The sequence below is a fragment of the Coloeus monedula genome (genome assembly GCF_965178545.1).
Source record: "Coloeus monedula genome assembly, chromosome: 16".
In the NCBI taxonomy this organism is placed as follows: Eukaryota; Metazoa; Chordata; class Aves; order Passeriformes; family Corvidae; genus Coloeus; species Coloeus monedula.
Window position 1 is genome coordinate 14,221,171 of NC_138796.1, and position 19,960 is coordinate 14,241,130.

At 47.9% G+C, this 19,960-nt stretch overlaps 1 protein-coding gene across 2 annotated transcripts; it reads left to right on the plus strand.

The window, feature by feature from the left end:
* The first annotated feature begins 387 nt into the window (after positions 1–387).
* NAA60 (N-alpha-acetyltransferase 60, NatF catalytic subunit) lies at positions 388–19,924 on the plus strand. Of its 2 annotated transcripts, XM_082291913.1 has the most exons (7): positions 388–511; positions 11,603–11,718; positions 12,871–13,000; positions 13,983–14,079; positions 16,332–16,566; positions 17,358–17,541; positions 17,954–19,924. In XM_082291913.1, exons 2-6 carry the CDS (start codon positions 11,609–11,611, stop codon positions 17,512–17,514), a joined length of 729 nt encoding a protein of 242 aa, XP_082148039.1. In that variant the 5' UTR covers positions 388–511; positions 11,603–11,608; the 3' UTR covers positions 17,515–17,541; positions 17,954–19,924. The 2 variants fall into 2 exon arrangements, with proteins under 2 accessions (XP_082148039.1, XP_082148040.1); XM_082291914.1 differs by lacking the exon at positions 388–511 and having other exon boundaries at positions 11,632–11,718; positions 12,930–13,000.
* The last annotated feature ends 36 nt before the right edge of the window (positions 19,925–19,960 follow it).

Here is a 19,960-nt window from a genome sequence, read left to right on the forward strand (position 1 = left end):
CAGTTGGGCTAGGCATTGGTTGTAGATACTTTCCAACTGAAATATCCTGTCTCATCTCACTTTGTAGAGCTCCAACAACAAGGAAAAACCCTTAAGAACTTCTAATTTCAGGATTAGAACCATTAATGTCATCAAGTGCTTGTACTATGACAGTTCTTCCTCCTTTTCCTTTGAAGGACTGAGGGAAACTTCCGGCCAGGTGACCCGGGGGTGTGACCAGCCCCATATTTCCCAAGTGCCTGCGCTCACGGCCGCCCCTTTAATTCCCCATCCCTTTATTACCGACAGCGTTCCCCGCTCGCCACCGCCCCCGTGGCCTCGGGGGACCGCCGCTCCCCGTGCGCATGCGCGGCGCTCTGGGGGGTCACGTGTCCCGCTGCCAGCCAATGGGAGGGCGCGTTACTGCGCGGTGCCCCGGTTGAGGAAGTGCCGCCGGTGTCCGTGTCCAGCGCTCCTTCGTCCGGTTCCGCCTCCCGGGATGTGCTGAGGGCGCGTCCGCCGCCCCTTCCAGGTGAGCGGAGAGAAGTTTGGAGGGTTTCTGTGGTGGGCGAGGGGGCCGGCGCTGTCATGACGATTGCGCTCGGGACGGGCCCAGACCCGGCGCAGTCGCCATGGCAACCCCGGGCCCCTCGCCCCTAGGTCGTAGCGGGGCCAGGGCCCTCGGGATGTGCTCCTGTCCTTCCCGATAACGGAGAGTTCGATGACATTGTCGCCGCCTGTGTCCTTCTCCATTTCCTCTTCCTTTGCGGCCGAATTTCCCACGGGAAAGCCGGGAGTTTGTCACGTATGGTTGGGTCTCGCTGTTCCCCGCGGGCAGAAAGGAGTTGCTTGGGTTTGTTTGGGTTTGTTTGTTGTCGGCTGGGTATTTCTGTGGGCTGTGTGTTGAGGCCACAGGCAGTGCCGTGTCCAGCCAGGAGCTAAAACGTGTCTTGGGCAATCCACTCTTGGTTCCAAGCATCAGATTATTATCGTATCTCACTGCAAGCTGTCTAAATGTTTAATTATGTTAACTATGTTGAGTGTGAACTCGGCCTGCTCTGTGCCTGTTAGCTTATCCTGATTTTGTTGTGCTCCCAGCCCGTTCTGGGTGATCTTGCTGAGCTCCTGAATCTTGACCACTCTTCCTTCCCCTCTGGCGTTTTGTTCACAGACACACAGAGGCATTAAATATCTGTACTTACCTCAGACCAGACTCTTTTTAGATGGGTTTTTCTCCGTCTCTGTTTGTTCTGATAATTCCCAGTGTCCTCCTTTGCTGCTGACCAGCAAATGTTCTCAGGAAACTCGCTGTGAGCGTGGATGTTTTTCCCCCTTGCAGTGGTCAAGACAAATTGGAAATGTTTGCATTCCTTTTTTTATCTACTAACTTACAGATTTATCTGGCTTTTGACATTGTGGGAGCTTTCTGCAACTGCCAATAGCTTTAGATTTTACCATCCTGGAAATCTGTGCCCTATCCTAAAGGATCATCAGCCAGTTTTGTTGCATGTCTATTCCTTTCTTCTTCCATCTAGTGATGAACCTACTGAATGGACTCTGTTTTCACTATGGTTTCATCCTACATGATTTTAATCTAATTAATCCCTGTAATTAATTTCTTTTAATCTGCCACAGTCTCTCCTTAGTCCAGGTTAGTATCCTCAGAAGTCTTTATGGAGAACACTTGTGGGAGTATTTTGGGAGCACTAGTGTGTTTTCAGACAGACCAATTGTATGAATAAACTCCTGAAGGTGTCTCACAAGTAAGGTGAAAAAAAACCCCAACCAAACAAAAAAACCAACAACCCCAAAACCCCCAGCTGCTGGCTCTGTCCCAGTGTTATAATTAATGTGGGAACTCATTTACAAGATAAGCCTGAGCAGCCTCACCTCCCTCAGAAGCAGTGACAGGGACTTTTAAAGTAGAAGGTTTTCTCTTGCAGGTTAAAAAGTAGTTCTGTTATATCTTGTAAACCGCTCTAATTAGCGTTTCCCTACCTGGTGGCAAAGAAAGAAACATTCAGCAGTGGTGCCGACACAATGCTTTGCTCTTTGAAGTTGCTGCTGTTTCTCTCAGCAGGTTGTTTGATGTGTTTAAGGCAAATTGACTTCTCGTGTCTGACTAGTTGGGAAGCAGCTGTCCTGTGAGTGCCTCTTAAAACCTGTGGCATTCTTAATTTTCACTGCTTTTCCTAAACCAGTGTCAATCATCCTGACTTCCTTGGTATCCAGGCTGGACTTGGATGAGATGAAACATTGTGGGAACTGCCAGTGGAATTCAGAAAATGGTCTTTAGTCAAAGAGCCTTTAACAGAGCATGTGCATTTATTTTTATTAACAAAGTCTGGTGCTTCTCTCATGTCTGATGGTATTTCTCTCCCAGTAAGGATGATCCCTATATTTGCATATAGGGATGGGGTTTTTTGGGGGGTGTTGTGAATACAGGGGTTGGGCCAGTATGATCTATCAGTCAGTGAGTCAGTGCTGGGCTCAGAGCCCGTTGGCTGATGGGAGCTGGTCCTGTCACCCCAAAAGCCATTCTCTCATTTCCTGCCTATTTTCCACCTCTGGGTCCCACCCCAGCCACTCCCAGTGTAATTTATGGAGTGAGCAGGTGAAACTGTGGTTGCAAAGGCTGACTCTGGGTGACTGTTGTAAATACCTGAGGAATTACAGGTGCAAACTCAGAGACTTCCTGGCGGAGCTGATTCAGAAATCCTCGTAGCTCTGCCTTCCTGCTCATCAGAGGCTGCTGGGCTGGGGGCAGCCCTGGGTCATGGACAGGGATTCCCTTCAGTGACGTGTTCAGATGCTTTTAAAGAACCAATTGAACTTCAGCTGCTCAGAGTAACAGCAGAAAAAGATCTGCCTTAGCTGAGCACCTTGTCTACAAACTTGGAAGCCAAGTGCTATCCAAAATCAGTCTGAGAGTGGGATCACTCCTACCTTCCTGGTTTTTTAACCAGTCACAGCATGTCTGGTGGCTTCAATGCAGAGTGTTCCAAAAAGACTTAGAGCTTCATGTCTTGCTCTGTGTCCCCCCCACCTACTTTCCTGCCTACAGAGAGGTAGGAACAGGAGCTGCTCAGTTTTCCAACATTAGCTTTTAATGAAGTTTTTAATTTCTGCTTCTCAACTTATTACTGTGGCTGTCAGAGCAGATGCCTATGCCAGAATCCATTTTAAATGCTACTAGTTTAAAACAGCAGCGTTGGAGTTTTTGAGCTGAACCTGCATGTCTCATGCTTGGAAAACTGCTGAAAAAAGGAAAGGAAAACAGCCGTTTTGGCTCAAATTTTAAAGTCAGGATCTTGTAGAGGTGTTAAGTTTGGGGCACTTGTCCGACTACTAAAGAAGGAATGTTCTTTTCAAGCTTTTTCAAAATTATTTTATTTTAAAGCACCTTGCTTGCAGTAACCTCTGGAAAGTTGTGTTGGTGTCTCCTGTGAGGGTGTAGGTGGAGGGGTTGGGTTTTGTCAGTGCTGCTCCATAATGAGGACAGTGTGTAGGAAATGGAGGCAGCTTCAAATTCCCTTCTCCAGGGGTTTGTAGGCTGAGTTTCTGGCTGCTTTTTCAGCCACTACACACATTTTCTGTGTGGATGTTTATTTTAATTCAGAAAGGGCAGCGAGCCTGCAGGTATGGTGGATTGTTTGGGGTTTTTTTGTTTGTTTTCTGGAGGAAGAGCTGCCTATTGGAAACTTGCTGTGTACTAAATCTCCCCTCCAGTGACGAGCCAGTTGCCAATGTGCCTCTTTTGTGACGCTTGGGTTTGAACTCCCCACAGTGCCACTGTCACAAAGCAGATTTTCCCTTCCTCATCTTAACAAGAAAAGATTTAACAGCAAAACCCTCTCAGAGATTCTCGTTTGCCATGCCCTGGAGGAATTGCTGTATCTGGGGCAGCGGGAAGCCATGCCTTGTGCAGTGTGCTTTAGAGGCACTTCATTTGGAGACCAGCTCCTGTGAAATCCACGGCTCCAGTAATGTTTCCAGAGCTGTAAGGTGAAAGAACAGCCCAAAAAGCGACCCACATGCAAAACATTAATGTTTCTGCTGCTGGGAGTCTGACAAGTCCGACTCCAAGTGTGCAGAAGATCAGGGATACGAGTATAAAAGGATTCTCACTAACAGTAAGTGTTTTGTATTTCTAATAAATAACCACTGCTTGCTACACAGGTAGAACTACATTTTGCCTTCTCACTTCTTAATATCCTTTTGGGGACTGTTTCAAATCCTCATCTTTCATGGCAGGAGGCCAAAGTGTTAATGACAGTGATTCTGTGTGTTTGGCTTGGAGGTTTTCAGTGCTGTGGCATGCACACCTCGATGCGGGCGGAGTGGAAAATTGTGTGGAGCTGGAGACAAGGCACAAATGTGTTCTTAGAATGGTGTTTTCAGAATTTCACAGCTGAGGAAAAATAGTCTGAGCCATCTGGGGTGAGCCTTTAGGAAGGAGGGCTGAATGCCAGGATGGTTTTCCCAGGTTGTGTGTGACAGTGCTACCTTCCTGTCTGTCAGAGTTCAACGTGCTCTGGCCAAGCTCTTGTAGCTGTTCCACACGAGGGGGGTGTAATATCCCGTTGACTTGTTTGGTGTATTTGGTGTTCGGTGGGAGTCTGATTTAGCAGGGTGATACAGCAACATGCTGAAATCACAGCAGAAGCATAACACAGTGATGGCAGTTTATGGTTGAATCCAAATCTAGGTGTGGTGTCTGTTCCTGCTCTCTGTGTGCTCAGTCAGGGTGCTCAGGAAGGAGTACACAGATTGAAGCCTGCTTTGCTTCCTTCAAAATGTACTTTTTTATTTGTCCAGTTTTTATACTTTGGGCTCAGCTGTATGTATGTTTCCCCCACACTGGTGTGGCTCTCTCAGGAAGATGTGATTCTCTATTAATTGTCTCAGGGCACCTGACAATTCACCAGTGCAGATGTCTTGTCTCAACCCAAGGTTACCCTCCAGCCTCCCTAGAGCTGAGATGAATTCAGCTTTCTTTAAAACACATTATTCCCCGAGCTCACTGGGTTTTGCCCTCCTCCACTGTGGGGTGCTAGTCAAGCACACTGCCCTGGATGGATTTACTGGAGAAGAAAGTCCAGGCACTGACAAACTCCTTTCTTCAGAGTGATGTCCCCAAGAGAATCCCATTAGTGCTTGGGATGTGCTTTAGGGGCAGATGGGATCCACATGGCAGATTAACCTCGTGTGTTCCACATGTGACAGCCTGGGGAGCTGTGCCGGGGCAGGTGGTTGGGGAGGGCAGTTTCCTGCACAGAAAGAAGCTGCTATTGAAGGAATTTAAATAATGAGGAGCTCCAAGTCTTGAGCTAGTGCACACTCTTGAGTGACCTGGGGTCTGTGAGGGGCTCTGAGGCTCAGTGCTTTTGATTCTGGTAGAAGTGGCAGAAAAACATGGATCAAAAGGTGTTCTGGGCTGTTGTAAAGTCACATAATCAGAGCCTGCTTCCACCCACGTTATTGGGGGTTTTTTTTCAGACCGAGGAACAAAATCAGTAATTTTGTCCTAGATTTCTCATTAAGAGTCTCACTCATTCCAAGCTTCTGCTAATGTAGGGAATTAAGTGCTGGCAGTTTTGGGCAGCACTCCTGTGGGATGTGATGAGTGTACAGGGGTGGAGGTGAAATGATCACCGTTCAGCCTGTGACCATGAGCTCCAGGCTCTGTTGGTTTTCATAACAAGGTGGGAATGAGGGGAGCTGTACCTTCTGGGGTTTGTGTGCTGCCTGTCCCAAATGAACCTGTGTGGCATTCCTAGAAGGAGCAGGAGCATTAAATGCTATAAACAGAGTATAACAAATGGCCTGTCGAGGTGTGCTTGCACTGCATGCTGGCAGAGCTGGGGGTGTTGGTGCAGGCAGCACATTTGATGTTGTGCCTTTAGATCCAAAGGAACTAGTCTGATTCCAGGCAGGGTGAAGAGATTTCCTCCTCACTGATATTATGTGGGCCTAAGCAACTTGATCTAAGTTGGGTTCAACCCCAAAGGGTCTTTCCAACCTAAGTTTTTTTATTCTGTGACCCTACTTGAAGTAGTACTGAGAAGCTGTCAAACCAAGTATTTAAATATCTTTAAAAATTTGGATCCTGTTTCTTGGATAATGTTGCCCTAAGTCCTGGAACCGCCTCTTTGAGATTCTTAGTAATGAATCCATGATGTTTTCAAATCCAGTTGCACTTTCATTGTATTAAATGAAAGGAGCTTGGTGACAGAGGTGTCCATGTGGAACATTCCCTGCGAGACCAGTAACCTAAAAACACAGTAAGCTGAAAATGAAATGCAGCAGGGAAATCTTTACTGCTTTGTGGAATTAGACTGGTTCAGAATGAATGGTTTCATGTAAATCAAATCCTCAGTACCAGATGGCACAAGGTAGAGAGACTTATAGCTGTGAAAATTCCTGTTCGTGTTCTGGAAGATAATAGCAAAGTTCATGGCTGTTTTGGGTACTGTGGTGCTCAGTCACAGCTAAAATCCTGCATTTTGGTAGCTTTAAGATTCTGTCTGGGCTTTGTTTGATCCTATTTATTTACAGGTGAGAGAGGATACCAAATGTTACTAATTTTTTTTCCTGGAAATCTTGTCTTACTGGGATCTGAGCACTGTCCACACTGGAGTCGCAGACAAAGATTTGGTGGTGACACTGGAGCAGCACCTCTGATGTGAGGGTGTCCGGCACAAGGAAATCCATCTCTGTCCCTGCATGCAGATCTTCCAGGGAGTGTCTGTAAAGTGAAACAGAGCTACTGTGACATGTCCTGCAGTGCTGGGCAGGAGCTGACAGAGCAGGGCCAGCCCGGGGCTCCCCGTGCCCAGTGGGGTTGTTCGGTGTCACTGCTGTTCCTCTGGAACAGCCCCTTCATGGTGTGTCCTTAGGGGTTTTCTGCAGAAACTTAATCTTTTCCTTCTGTGGAAGGACAGCAGATAATCCTTAATAATCCAGCAGGAGTGTGCTCAAAGTGAATGCTTTGAATTCCTGAAGGTGAAAATCTTCATCCCGAGTCTCTGAGGATCCGCACTGTTTAGTGCTGGAGGTGCTGGGACACCAGGCTGGCTGTATGTGCCTGTAGGGACAATGCTGCCTGAATTATGGGATCGATTTATAAACACCCACAGCCTGCCAGGGCTTTTCTTTATTCTTCCCTGCAGCTCTGCTGCTTCCTGTTCAGGATGAATTGATTTCAATTAGCTTGTAAGTAAAGTAAAAGGTATTGATGAACTTCGACCCAGCTTTGTTTCTGCAAGTGAAGATGATTCCTTCACGTTGGTTTTTGTGTGATCACTAAATTTAAAGCCAATACATCCCTTACTGGGGAGTTATAATTGTAAACAATCCTAGTTGCTATTCATTTGACTTTAGTCTTAGATTACCTGGATTTTATTCTGCCAGGAAATTCAGTGATATTTGTTTCTAGATGATAACATTTTTATTTGGGAATTTCATGAGTTTATCTGCTTGGAAGCTCAAGTCAAAATAAAAATTAATGAAACCAGCATCTTCTTCACTGGTGAAATCCAGTGATTTTTTTTTTTTTTTTCAGGATGCACAAGGCAGAAGCCTTGTTAAAACATGTCTAACAGTGCTAAACAAGAGAAATCTCAACTTGTAGAACCACTTGGCCAGTTTTTTGTAGATATGGAAGTGCGCAAGGGATTTTCAAACGCATTTAAGCAGCTGCTTGCCAAAGCATCAGGCTTTAATCCTGCATTTGAACACCCTGCTGGATTAAGAGTGCTGGTTCTGTGTGGCTGCCTGTCTCTCTAGAAATGTGATATTATGTAGATTTTATGATGATTTTTTAAAAATACAAGAGCTCTAAGAGGGAATGAAAACTTCCCGCTCTTGAGAAAAGCTTGAGCTGAGGTTTCTTAGCTGTGAAGCATCTGGTTCATATAAATAAACTGTTCCTGCACCTGGCTCTAAAAAAGAACTGTTGTTTCTCAATGGGACCTGGAAGTGCTGGTGGTGGAAATGTCAGTGCCTGTACTTGGCTCCATCGTGCTGAGTGAGCAGGGGCAATTCCTGGAGGCCCAGCCATGGCTTGGGCCAATGCTGGAGCTGAAGGCTCTGCTGCCTTTTAGACAGAACTGTGGAATGCTGTTCTTTAGCTCATTATACCTAGAGCTTATTGATGCCAAAGATTTATGGCATTATTTTTAAATAGTAAGTTCAGGCCTCACAAGGTACTTCAATTTAAAATTAGATGTCAAGTTGACTTATTTAGTAATGCATTTAGTATTTCTTTTCATCCAACTTCCATTCCTGCCAAATATTTGTCATAAGAATATGACAGGTTCCTCTGAGCTACCCAATACACTTGAGGCCAAAACATTTTGCTAGATTTGTTTCAATAGAGCAAGGCAGAAAAGTAGTAAAAATGCTTAAAACCTTTATGCTTTCCTGTATTTTTGAAATTAATTTGTTATGCATTAGTATCTGCAGGTTTTAGGTAAGAAAGGGAATTAAATGCTCAGCTTCTAGTTCTACTTGCTCCTGACTGCAGTGTTTTGTACAAGGGTGTCCTCTGATCTTTTTCAAATGTTTATTTGCACTATCCCTTCATAAGCATGAAATGTTAAGTAAAATATGAGATGTTGGCTCATTTTCTAATCCTCCTGAGCAAGTGCTTCCTGTTTTGACAGAAGGGTGAGGTCACTGTGCCCCCTGAGAGGGGAGACAGTGGCTGGTGCTGGCCATGTCACCTCCTAGACCATGGCCGTCATGTGAACCTAAGTCTGACACTGGAGAAAAAGATATTAAAAGAAATAAGATAACTTCACTTTGGCTTTTCCAAAGTGGCTGTGAACACCCTTGAGTTAACCACATGTCCCTGGAGCCTGCGTTTGGCTTCACAGTAGCCACCATTTGGTCTCAAGGGTCCGAATTTGTGTTGTCAGTGTTGCTACCTCTAAATCCCTAAAGGCCCTTTTAACTTCCATTGAGTCCCAGGATTTTGTTTCACACTGATACTGTTTGGGGTTTTTTTTGTGCTTTCAAACATGTATTTTGTCCTCTTAAGTTAACTCTGAAACTGATACTCAGGTCACTGTGTTGGCTGAGACTTGAGTTCAGGACTTTGTCTGTGCTAAGGACAGCATTGCCACAGGCTGTGCCCAGGGCCAGGACCTGCTCTTGGGTGTTTTTCTAGGTATCCCTGAAGACCCAGAGGCTGTCACCTGGGTATGAAGGGAATTGATTTGCCTGGAATTTCTTCTCTCTTGGTCATAGCAGCCACTTAACACAGCTCTTCCAGCAGCAGCGATACCTGGCCAGGGAGGAAGGGGCACAGGTCTGGTCTCCTAAACGCCTGTGGCAGGACATGGTGCCAGATGGGTGTCCCAAATGTCCTTTAAATGTGCTGGAGCATCTGGATTGGGTCATGTAATGGATGGAATGAGTTCCTGCAAGCACAACCAGCCCTGGGTGTCTGAATTTGAGGGGAGGGGGATTATCCTGTTCAACAAAACAGTCATGGATTACTTTTTTGAGACTGGCTTCAGCTACAGGATAATGCGTAATGCTTGCCCAGCTCTTTGAGAATATGGTGTGAAATACACATGGACTAATCCCCACAGGAATGTGCCCTGTGCTGGCTCTGCCTCTCCAGCAGCGGCTGCCCTGCCTTTTCTACTCATTAGCAAAACCATGGTGGTTTCATTTCTCTCTGATTTATTAATGCTGAGAAGGGGTGTTGCCTTACAGGAGCATTGAAACTTTGCAAGAAAAATGATCCTGTGGTGTGTCACAGCTCTGAAATGGCTCAGCAAAGGGTTCAGCAAGGGTGGGGGGTGAGACTGGGGTCCACATCATCAAGCACCCAGTGGTGTGGATCAGATGAGCCACAGCCAGCAAAGGGTTGCCCTTCCTTCTTCAGGATCCCATGGGGTGAAGCTGAAGCTTCTTAAAAGGTCACCAGAGGCTGGGGGTGGGGAGTGTGTGCACCACTGTGACAGGGTACAGGTTCCAAGTCTGGCCTCTGAGGACTTGAGCCAATTCTGGGAGTGTAAAATAAGTTTTAAAGGCAGCAAGCAGTGCAGGGTTTTGTAGGTGCTTAAGTTGTTTTGAAACTGGCACTTGGACTGACTGTGAGTGCTGTGGGCTGCTCAGTAAACAAGCAGCCAGTCCTAGAACAGGCTGTAAAATAGCTGTGATGCTTTTTAAGGAATTCTTTGGAGAGGAACAAGTGATCCATTTCAGTACAGAGTGACTGTAACTGGCAAAGTAGAATATGCTGGAGGAAGGGACCCATCAGGATCATTGAGTCCAACTCCTGGCCCCACACAGAACACCCTGGGAATCCCACCATGTGCCTGAGAGCTTGTCCAAGTATGTTTAATAACTTAATAATTTACAAGTAATTGCTAAATTGTAAGTTTGGCAGCTTAAAATTGCCCAAACTGGCAATTCTAACTTTGCCAGTTACTCAAATGCCACTCAAATGGCATATGCAGTCCAATGGGGAGTGTGTTTAAATCTGTTCCTCCTCGATCTCTGAGCTTTAACTCAAGAACACTGGAGAGCTGAGCATCCCTTTTCACAGGAGGGCATAGACAAACACCGCTCTGTGCAGCTTTTCCCTTATAACTTGGCACTTTGAAACCAAGACCTGAGACTCTTAAAACTGGGAAAAGAAAGTAAAAATTTTAAGTAATTTGGTTTTTTTAAGGGTGGTGGCTTTGGTTTTTTTAATTTGCATCCTGATCTGGTTCTTTTACCTGGGAGGGTCGGAGTGAGAGAGATGAAGGAACTGACTCCTCCTGTCTCCACTCACCTTGTCTGTCTCACATGGGAATAGAGAGAGTCCTAAAACGTGTTCTCCAGTCATCCATCAGTGCTACAAATGCTTTTACAACCACTTTAGCTATCACTTGCTTCTTTCCCTCTGGTACTCGTTAAAAAAGGCTGAAGACATTGCAGCAAGTGTTCTGTTTGTACTTAGCAGACTGTGGCAGTGCTATGGAGAAAAGGTGTCCTGGGATTTCTGTATCTGAGTGCTCTGTGCTGGGCTGGGAGGAGCTGTGGCACACAGGAATGAGGGGAAGTGAAACTAGATCTCTTTTTACCAGCATAGGCTAAACAAAATGAACATTTTAAAGAGTTGGAATCCTCTGCATATGTACTCCCTGGAGATGGCAGGAGTGTGCAAGAGGACTTTCTAAACGTTCCTCTAGCAGTGCTTCCTTTTTAAGCTGTTTGTTCAGTTTTGTTTTAACAAAATGTTGGTCCTGCATGGATGTTTGAAGAGCTCCATGCAACATAAGGTACACTTGGCACATTGTTGGCTCATTTAATGCTGTTTTTGAAAGGGCTGGTGGCCATGTGCTCCTCGCATGCAGAGTCACCAGACTGTACTGCCAGGGATCAGGATGTGCATGGATATGGGGCTGGAAGGCTGGGTCAGGCTGAGCTGGGAGCTGGGCTTACCCCGTGGCCAACACAGCTTTGAGTTCCTTCTCGGGTTAACATTGCTATGTTTCCTTTCGTCTCCTGAAAACTCACTTTTCTGGGAAAAGCAGCTTTATCCATGCCAAGCCCCTCCTGGTGCCGTTGGATCAGACCCTGCATTCCATCATTCCTCACGTGCTTCCTTCCCTTGCAGGCGTGAATGACAGAGGAGGTGCCCCCGACTGCACTGACGGATGTGAACCTGCGTCTGCTCTGCCACGATGACATAGACACAGTGAAGCAGCTCTGTGGAGACTGGTTCCCAATAGAGTATGTGACTGGTTTGGGGTGGCAGGTGGGGACCTCGGAAAAAATGCTGTGAACCTGCACTGGTCCAATTCTGTGCAGCCTCAGGGCTGTTACCAGGACAGCAGCAGGTTGGGAATCTCCTCTGCACTGTGGTGGTGTTGCTGTTAAAGGTCCTTTGCTGCCTGTCCTGCGGCGTGCTGGAGTCATCAGAAACTTCCTGTATGAGGATTTTGGCAGGAAAATGGGCTTTGTAATTAAAGGGATGCATCAGCTTCTTGAGAAAGACTGAATGAGATGAGGAAAGGAGGACACCTCCAGGAAAAAGGACAGCATCCCTGTGCTTGTGAAAGGAAGTTGTGTCCTGGAGCGTGGTGCTGGGAAAGCACCCTCAGAGCCGAACCAAACTGGCAGGGAGCTGTTCCTGAGGGACTGCTCTGAATGTCCTGGGGGAACTGAGCAGTAACGTCCCTTGGATCGCTGTTGCTCCTGTAGTCTGGCTTAAAGCTGATCTCAGCCTGTCCCAGGTCAGCTCCCCAGACCCACATTTGACAAGCACAGGAATGAGGAGCTTTTCTGGGGTACACTGACAGATTTCTGGCCTAAAGCATCCAGGGAAACCACAGCTGTAGACTTCATGGATTTTTAACTTTAGCTTCATAGAGAAGGTTTATAGAGGATTCTAGCAGATTATAATTAAGATTGAATAAAATGTAACAAATCAGCAAAAGCATTCATAGTATTTTGAGTTTGTGGATTTCTTTTAAAATCAAAACATGCTGAACTCTCACTTGGAAATAAAGAACATACAGTAGTTTCCCTTTAGCTGCAGAAGGAGGAGGAGAACTGGAGGCTGGTGGTGTGATTTGTGTTTTTTCTGCCAATATGCAGTATTTTTTTTACATGTGTATGAAATTAATGAGATCCTTAAACTCTTAGATGAGGGCAGATGTATCTTGCATTTAAAAATAACTTGCTAAAGATGGATGTGAAAGCTCTGGGCAAAGACTGTAAAATGAAAATGTGATTCTCTTAGCAAGGCAGGAGGCCATTACATAGTGAAAGAACCCATGGTACCAAATGGGATGCAACTGCTGTTTCCAGTTGAGGAGCATCTCATGCCTGTTCCCAGGGGCTTTGCATCCCCAGACATTGCCGTTTCTGGTTCCTTCCCAGATACCCTGACTCATGGTACCGAGATATCACTTCCAACAAGAAGTTCTTTTCCCTCGCAGCCACATACAGAGGCTCCATTGTGGGGATGATAGTGGCAGAGATCAAGAGCAGGACAAAGGTGCACAAAGAGGTACGTGACTACCCTGGGCTTTAGTGGTACAGAATCTACCCCCTGCCGTGGGGAATGGGGGATGGGACCTGTTTGGGATGGGGTTTTTTCCCTCCCCTATTCAGACACTTGATCCTGAGTTAATGTAAGGAATGAAGCACATGCTGATTTCCAGCCAATGGAGCAGGGCTGGGGGGCTGTGTGGTACCACAGAGGCTCTTCCAGCCCCATGGGAAGCTGAGGGATCAGATCCTGCTGGCTAATCCCAAAGTGCCTGTGCAGCAGGCATTGCACTGCTGCCTGGCCATGGCTGGTGTAGCTGTGGGAGCACAGACCTCCTCCTTTCTTACTTAAGAGCTTCCTTAGCTGTACGGGTGAGTCACTCTGGTGACTTCCTGCAGAAACTGCTCCCTTTACTCAGTCCCTGTCCCGAGCCCTGAGGGCAGGTAACCTGTCTGCAGAGAGCTTGGACTTCAGAGATAACAGAGTTTGGAGGCCAAGAGAGACAATCCAGTGGGGCAGAGAGGGAAAGAAGAGACGGTCAGTGAAGACAGTGTGGGAGAAGAGCACTAAAAAAAATCAAGGGCAGTGCAGGGAGTGTCTTGTTCTCTATAGCAATGCAGAGATCACCAGCTCACACAGCTCAGGTGCAGCTTGCAGGACTTGATGGGTTGATGTAAACACTGCTGAGTGACTCCAGAACTGGCACTTTGAGTCCTTCTGGTAAAGAAAGCAAGTGTGTTCTGTCCCTAAAGCCACAAATGGTGGACATAGTTAGGAAGTACTGTGGTCCGTGTTCTGACTCTGGGAGGATGATGTGAGAATAGGAATAGCCCCATGCTTGGATATTTTAACTTCCATTCCAAAACCTTCAGCTAACACTGTTCAGTGAAGAGAAGTTTCTTGTTTTAGCCTTGTGTTTAGGTGTTCCAGTACAGGGTTCTTGATTTCTCCTGTGCCTCCCCAGGTACCCTACTAAATGACCTGTCCTATCTCTACTCAGGATGGAGATATCCTAGCTTCCAATTTTCCTGTGGACACTCAAGTTGCTTACATCCTAAGTCTTGGAGTGGTGAAGGAGTTCAGAAAACATGGAATAGGTAAGATGCTGCTGAGTGCCAGCTGTTGCTGTTGTTTGCCTGGTGTGGCCAGTGGGTGTGACTGAAGGAGCTCCAGCATGTCCCTGCAGTATCCTTGTGGGAAAGGCCTACCCGTGGCTGGTACCAGCAGGTGGGAAGGTGATGCACCCACATCCCATTCCTGGTGATAGTGCAGGGGCACTGGGAGGTTTTTACTGGTGTGGGCACAACACAATATGCAAATATTTCCAAAGAGCACAGGTCTTTGTCAGCCTTGTTCCCAAGGGCCAGCTGAGCACACCAAAAACTCACACTCCTGCTGCTGAGACTGTCTGCAAGTGTAAGAACTTCACCCAGGAGCAGGGGTTGAAATTATTTTCTTTCTGGGTATCAGCAGTCTGATCCCTGAGGCAGAAAACAGAGCTGCTTTTAACCTTTCAGCTTCAACAGATAGAACAAACTGTGAGAAAACCACAAAGGGAACTGGAAAATAGTGTAACTTGTGCCTGATTAGATCTCGAATGTACAAATCAGCTCTGAATGTCTGCTGCCACATGCAGCATTCCTGCAGCCATTTGAAATCCTGGAGTCAGAAAGGCTTTCTCTCTGTTTAGAGCAGTTGTGTTCTGTCACCAAGTGCTGCTCTTCTGGTGCCATTTCAGGCAGGATGTGGATCTTTGATCTGCAGAAGGGAATGGGCCAGGTTTGGCAGTGTGACCCAGGGGTGCACACCTGGAGTCTCTTCAGTGGATATGGGTATAACTCAGCACCTCCAAGTCCTCCCTTCTTCCCCAGGAGTGTTTGGAGAGGTATAAACTTAGAGGATACATAAAGAAATGACCACAGAGTCCTTGGTGAGAGCAGTGTTTAAGCCTTCCATTAAAATGCCACTGGAGAGAATTTTCTGTACAAAGAAGAAAGTGGTAGCACAGAATGATATTCACAGAGGGTGGTAAAGAGGTCTTTCTTTACAATTATGGTGGTTTTCAGTCTCCTCTTAATTTCCAAATCCTAATTTTTTTTCCCAGTTCCATCTTGCTGGAATTTTCTCCTTTCAGAGTCAGTATTTCCTGTATCCATTCTATCTGCACAGCGTGTTGCTGTGCTCTCAAAAACTTTTGAGCTTGCACCTGTAGCAACACAACCTAAAAAAAAATGCTGCTGCTTTTTCTGAGATCTTTCTCTTGAGGTTTTTCTACTGGTGTTTGAAGCTGGAGCCTTTCATGCAGGAGGCTCTTCACTCCAGCCATGCTTCTGAGCACTAAAGCACTGATTTTCCTCTGATTTTTCTCTGATTTTTGTAAAAGGGTTTGGTTTCTACTTCTCTGCTATTCTTAAACCACAGGCCAGCTGGATTTCTGTGAGGTAGAAGACTGGAATATCTCATAACAAAATTGAACTACTCTATTGTCAATGTCTCAGTGGTTTTTTGGGCTTGGCTGATACAGATGCTCACAAAGTATCAAGTGGCCATGAAGTCAGTGCTGTTGACTTCTGCTCTGAAGTCCTGTGGGTCCTGCAGGGAGTTCTACAGACCCTGGGATTGTGAAACAGCAGCAGCCATCTCCCCTGTGTGTTAGTCAGGCTGATTCTTTAGCCTGGTGTTACCACACCTGCTGGAAGAAGTTCCCGTGCAGGTTCTGCTGCGTCCTTCATGCCATGTTGAGGTGGTGTGGATGAACCCTAGGTCTTGTCTCCTGGGGCTGGAATATCCTCTGTACCCTTCTGGTTTTTTCCTGCTGGCTGCAGCAAATCCAGGTTGGATGAGACTGTGTCTCTTCTCTTCTCCTTAGGAGGCATCTTAAAGTCCCACCAGTTCTTAGATTTTTATTCAAGTTCAGCAGACACAATACAATAACCTGCTTGTGAAGTCCTGTGTTGACACTCTGCTGTTTCAAATGGCTTTGAAAGAAGTAAATGTATGGGGTGGAACTGATACCATTGAAAATGAGTCACTGACCTTCCCCAAAGCCAGGAGCTGCTCTGCTGGGGATGGGCAGTACTGTCAAAGTTCTGGCTCTGTCTTGTGGTTATTGAGTAAGAGATTTGTGTCTTTTAATCTCTGGGTTTTGAAGCTGTGCTCACAGGTGAGACCATATATTAAAACCATGTAGATGGTCCTGTGAGAACTGGGTGGGATTTGGGGTCTCCGGGTGTGTGCAGCAATCCCTGCTTAGACACTGGTGCGGGAGGAGTCAGCTGGGCCCCACAAACCCTCATGCTGAGGGTCCCTGGGGCTGCTCACTGTGATCCTGCTGCTTTCCCTTCAACAGGTTCCCTCTTGCTTGAGAGTCTGAAAGATCACATCTCCACCACTGCCCAGGACCACTGCAAAGCCATCTACCTGCATGTGCTCACCACCAACAACACAGCAATAAACTTCTATGAAAACAGAGACTTTAAACAGCACCACTATCTCCCCTATTACTATTCCATCCGAGGTGTCCTCAAAGATGGCTTCACCTACGTCCTGTACATCAATGGTGGCCACCCACCCTGGACAATCTTATATCCTTTCCCTGCAGGCTGCTGAGCAGAGGCCAAACCCTGTTTTGGGTTAGCAACAGCAAAGTGTGGGTAGATGTGGGGACTGAAACCTGCTCAGAAGTGGGTTTAATCTGAAGCTGGAAGGTAGGTGATGTTAGAGGGATCTGACAGTGATCCATGTGTCCCCAGGCTCCCTGGACTCCTCTGGGAATGCTTCAGGGAGCCAGTGTAGGATCGTTGGAGCAAGTTGGATGCCAATGAGAGTGAGTGCTAGTGTTAGGCCAAAGTGCTGGGTGTGCTTTGGCTCGTAGGGTGCAAGATTTTGCCACGAATAGGGCAGAGAAACCCTTGGTCTTGCTTCCTGTGACCTGGGATCCGCTGTGAGCCTGGCCTGGCCTGGATCTCAGCAGGCTGCTCCCACACTGACTTAGGGAGATTGTTTCAGGTCAATGGATCATGCAGAAGAAACTTCATACTTCCTGGGTGTAGCTGGTCATTTCCAACCTCCCCAGGCAGGTGGATGGATTGCTGTCCTCACAGGATCTTCTATGGAGTGCAAAGGGAACTGGCAGCTGCTTAGAAGAGGTATTTCCCACACAAGCTGGAGCTCCCATTCCCAAATTGCCATCCTTTACAGGGCAGAGCAGACCTACTTTTGATAGAGAGGTGGAAGCAAATGATTGCAAGGAGCAGATGTGACTGAGCTGAGCAGCTTCCACTGTGCCAGGGGTCCCTGCAGGCAGGGCAGGTCCAGGAGTGATTTAGGTTCTTTGCTAAGTTAGAGGGTGTTACTGTCCTTAACTAGTGGCCACTGACTACCTACAGCACATTGGCTCCACACTAGCCAGCCTGAGCCCGTGCTCCATTCCCCAGAGGATATACAGACAAGCCCAGAGCCTCCTCTGCAGCCTCCTGCCCTGGTCTGGCATTTCTGCCAAGAGTGGCATCGAGTACAGCCGGACGATGTGACCGAGCGAGGGTGCACAGGAAGCACAGGTGGGTACTGGGGCCAGCTCCCTTCCTGCCCCACAGCCACCGTTCTGTACAGAGATCCTGGAGTGAGCTCATCCTGCTGCTGTGGAAGGTGTCTGGGCAGGGCTGTGCTCCAGCTCCAGCCAGCAGCTGAACTCCTGCTGGTTTCATCTGAAGGGAAATCAAACTCTGACCTTATTTACTTGTGCCCAGAGCCCAACAGCAGGTGGAACCTGCTGTCCCTCTCCTTTTCCCAGCTGCTGGAGCAGCATGCAAGACCCACAGTGCCTGAGCCCTCAGAGTCCCAGCAGAGTAACTGGAAGCCCCATTTGCTGCCAGTGCCATTGCACGTGTGTGACATTTCCAGGACAATGGCTCCCCGGCACACTTTCCCTAAGTGTTTCCCTAAAACATCTGCCCTCTTTTCTTTTCATAGGATTGTTCCTCCTTCCATGTGACACCCGGCTCTGCGCTGGTTCCAGTGATGACAGCTCTTGGCCAGTGACCCAGCCCCTGGATGGGACTCCTTGTTCCACAGGGACTGACCTTTGGTAGAACTTCACCCTGGGGCTGCAGCCCCGGCTCCCCATGTGGGCTGGTGGGCCTGGCTGTGCCACAGCCATGGGCCCTTGGTGTCACCACTCCGTGTGCATGTTGCACTGTCCCCGCCACTTCCCTCACCTCCGGTTTGCTCATCCCCATCCATACCCAGAATGTTGAGGGGTTCAGCTGCTGCTCCCACTCCATCCACAGCTGCTGAGAGCAGCTGAGGGAGGTTCATGGATCTGCACTGAGGAACCACTTAAATGAGCTGGGAGAACCCTGGCTGGCAGGGCAGAGTCTGCCCTTGTTGCTGGGGGAGGGGGGAGCTGGGTGAGGGGAAAGGGAGGAATGGGAATCATGTTTAGGTCCTGCCATATCAGCTGCTGGTGTGTCCTGTGGGTAACTTCCAGGGAGAGCAACTGCCTCGCATGAGAAACTACCCAGCCCCACCAGCCCTCTGGAGTGATGTAAAAAGCAGCATATAATTCAGGATGCATAAAGTAGAAGGCAGGGAATGAAATTGCTATTTCATAGTGAAATATATATGTATTATACTGTATAGATCTTTCTGCCTTTGTCCAAGTTGTAATGTAGCAGGGGAGGGGAGCTGGGAGTGTAAGAGTCTGGTCCAGAGCCCTTCTCCCCTTCTTTGGCACCAGGCTGGATGTCGCAGGACCTTGAGGGATGGGATGTGTACAAGCACAACAGCTTTTCCTTACTGAGGAAGATCCTCAGCTGCTCAGCATTGTGCTTTGGGCTGTGGTCTGGGCAGTCTCTCAGTGGCTGCCCAATGTGTCCTGGCTGCAGGACCCTCTGGCTGGACTGAGTAGCTCATGTCCAGCCTGTGTGGAAGCCCCAGAGCTGCAGCCAGGCCAGGGGCCCTGCTATATTCCTATGGTAAATCCCCCTTCCCTGGCCAAGGCTCTTCCATGCTCAGCACCAGAGGGATCCCTGCCAGAGCAGGCGCAGGCCCTGGATGGGCTGGCACTGCCAGTGCTGGCAAGGGGTGGGCAGGACCTGGGGGTGCCACACGGCTCAGGTTGGGCCTTAGAAGAGCCAACAAGCACATTCTGACCTTGCAGCCTGGATGGCCAGAGAAAGCCCTGTTTGTATCTAAGCCCCTGAGTGGGAGCTCAGTAATAAAAGGACGCAGGAGATGAGCTGCTGTGACTAGTGCCAGGCTGGAGAGCAGGAGGCCTCAGGGGCTGGCACGTTTGGTGTCTGGGAGCATCACTAGGGTGTTCTGGGAGGTGCTGGTCCTTCTGTGGCTCAAAGACAAGGTAAAGAGGTGTTTATGAGGAGTCAAACAGGGCACTGATGGAAAGCCCAGCCTTTGAAACTTTCAAGCCCCAAAATGCCAGGGCTGCCTTCGGAGTGAGGGCATCTCTTCCACCCCATATGCTGTCTCTGGCTCCCCTCTCGTTCAGCAGTGCCAGTGGCACTGGGCAGGCAGCTCCTCCCCCAGCCCCAATGCTTCCCCAGGGCCCCTGACACCCTTCTAGCCTCAGTTGTTACATTTTAGTTTGGGGTATTTTTGCTTATCCACTTTTTACTTAACACAGCTGTTGGTATAGAGTTTCTTTAGCAGGCCAAGCCCGTGGTTTTTCTCAGCACTTGCTTTCTCTGGACCAGAAAGAAGCTCTTCTCTCCTGATTGCCTGGGACTGATGTGTATGTGTGTCCCCACTTTCTCTCCTGTCCGTTACACAACCCAGCTCTGCTACTGGAGCACATCCCAAGGGAGCTGTGGCTGGTCTGTGTGCCCTCCTACCACCCTGCCCTGAGGTGTCATCCCCACCGTAGCCCATTATTTATTGAAGAACCTCTTGCTGAACATCTTCGATTAAACCAAACCTCTTTTTTGAGTTGTGTGTCCCTGCAGAGAATCTGCCTCTGATCAG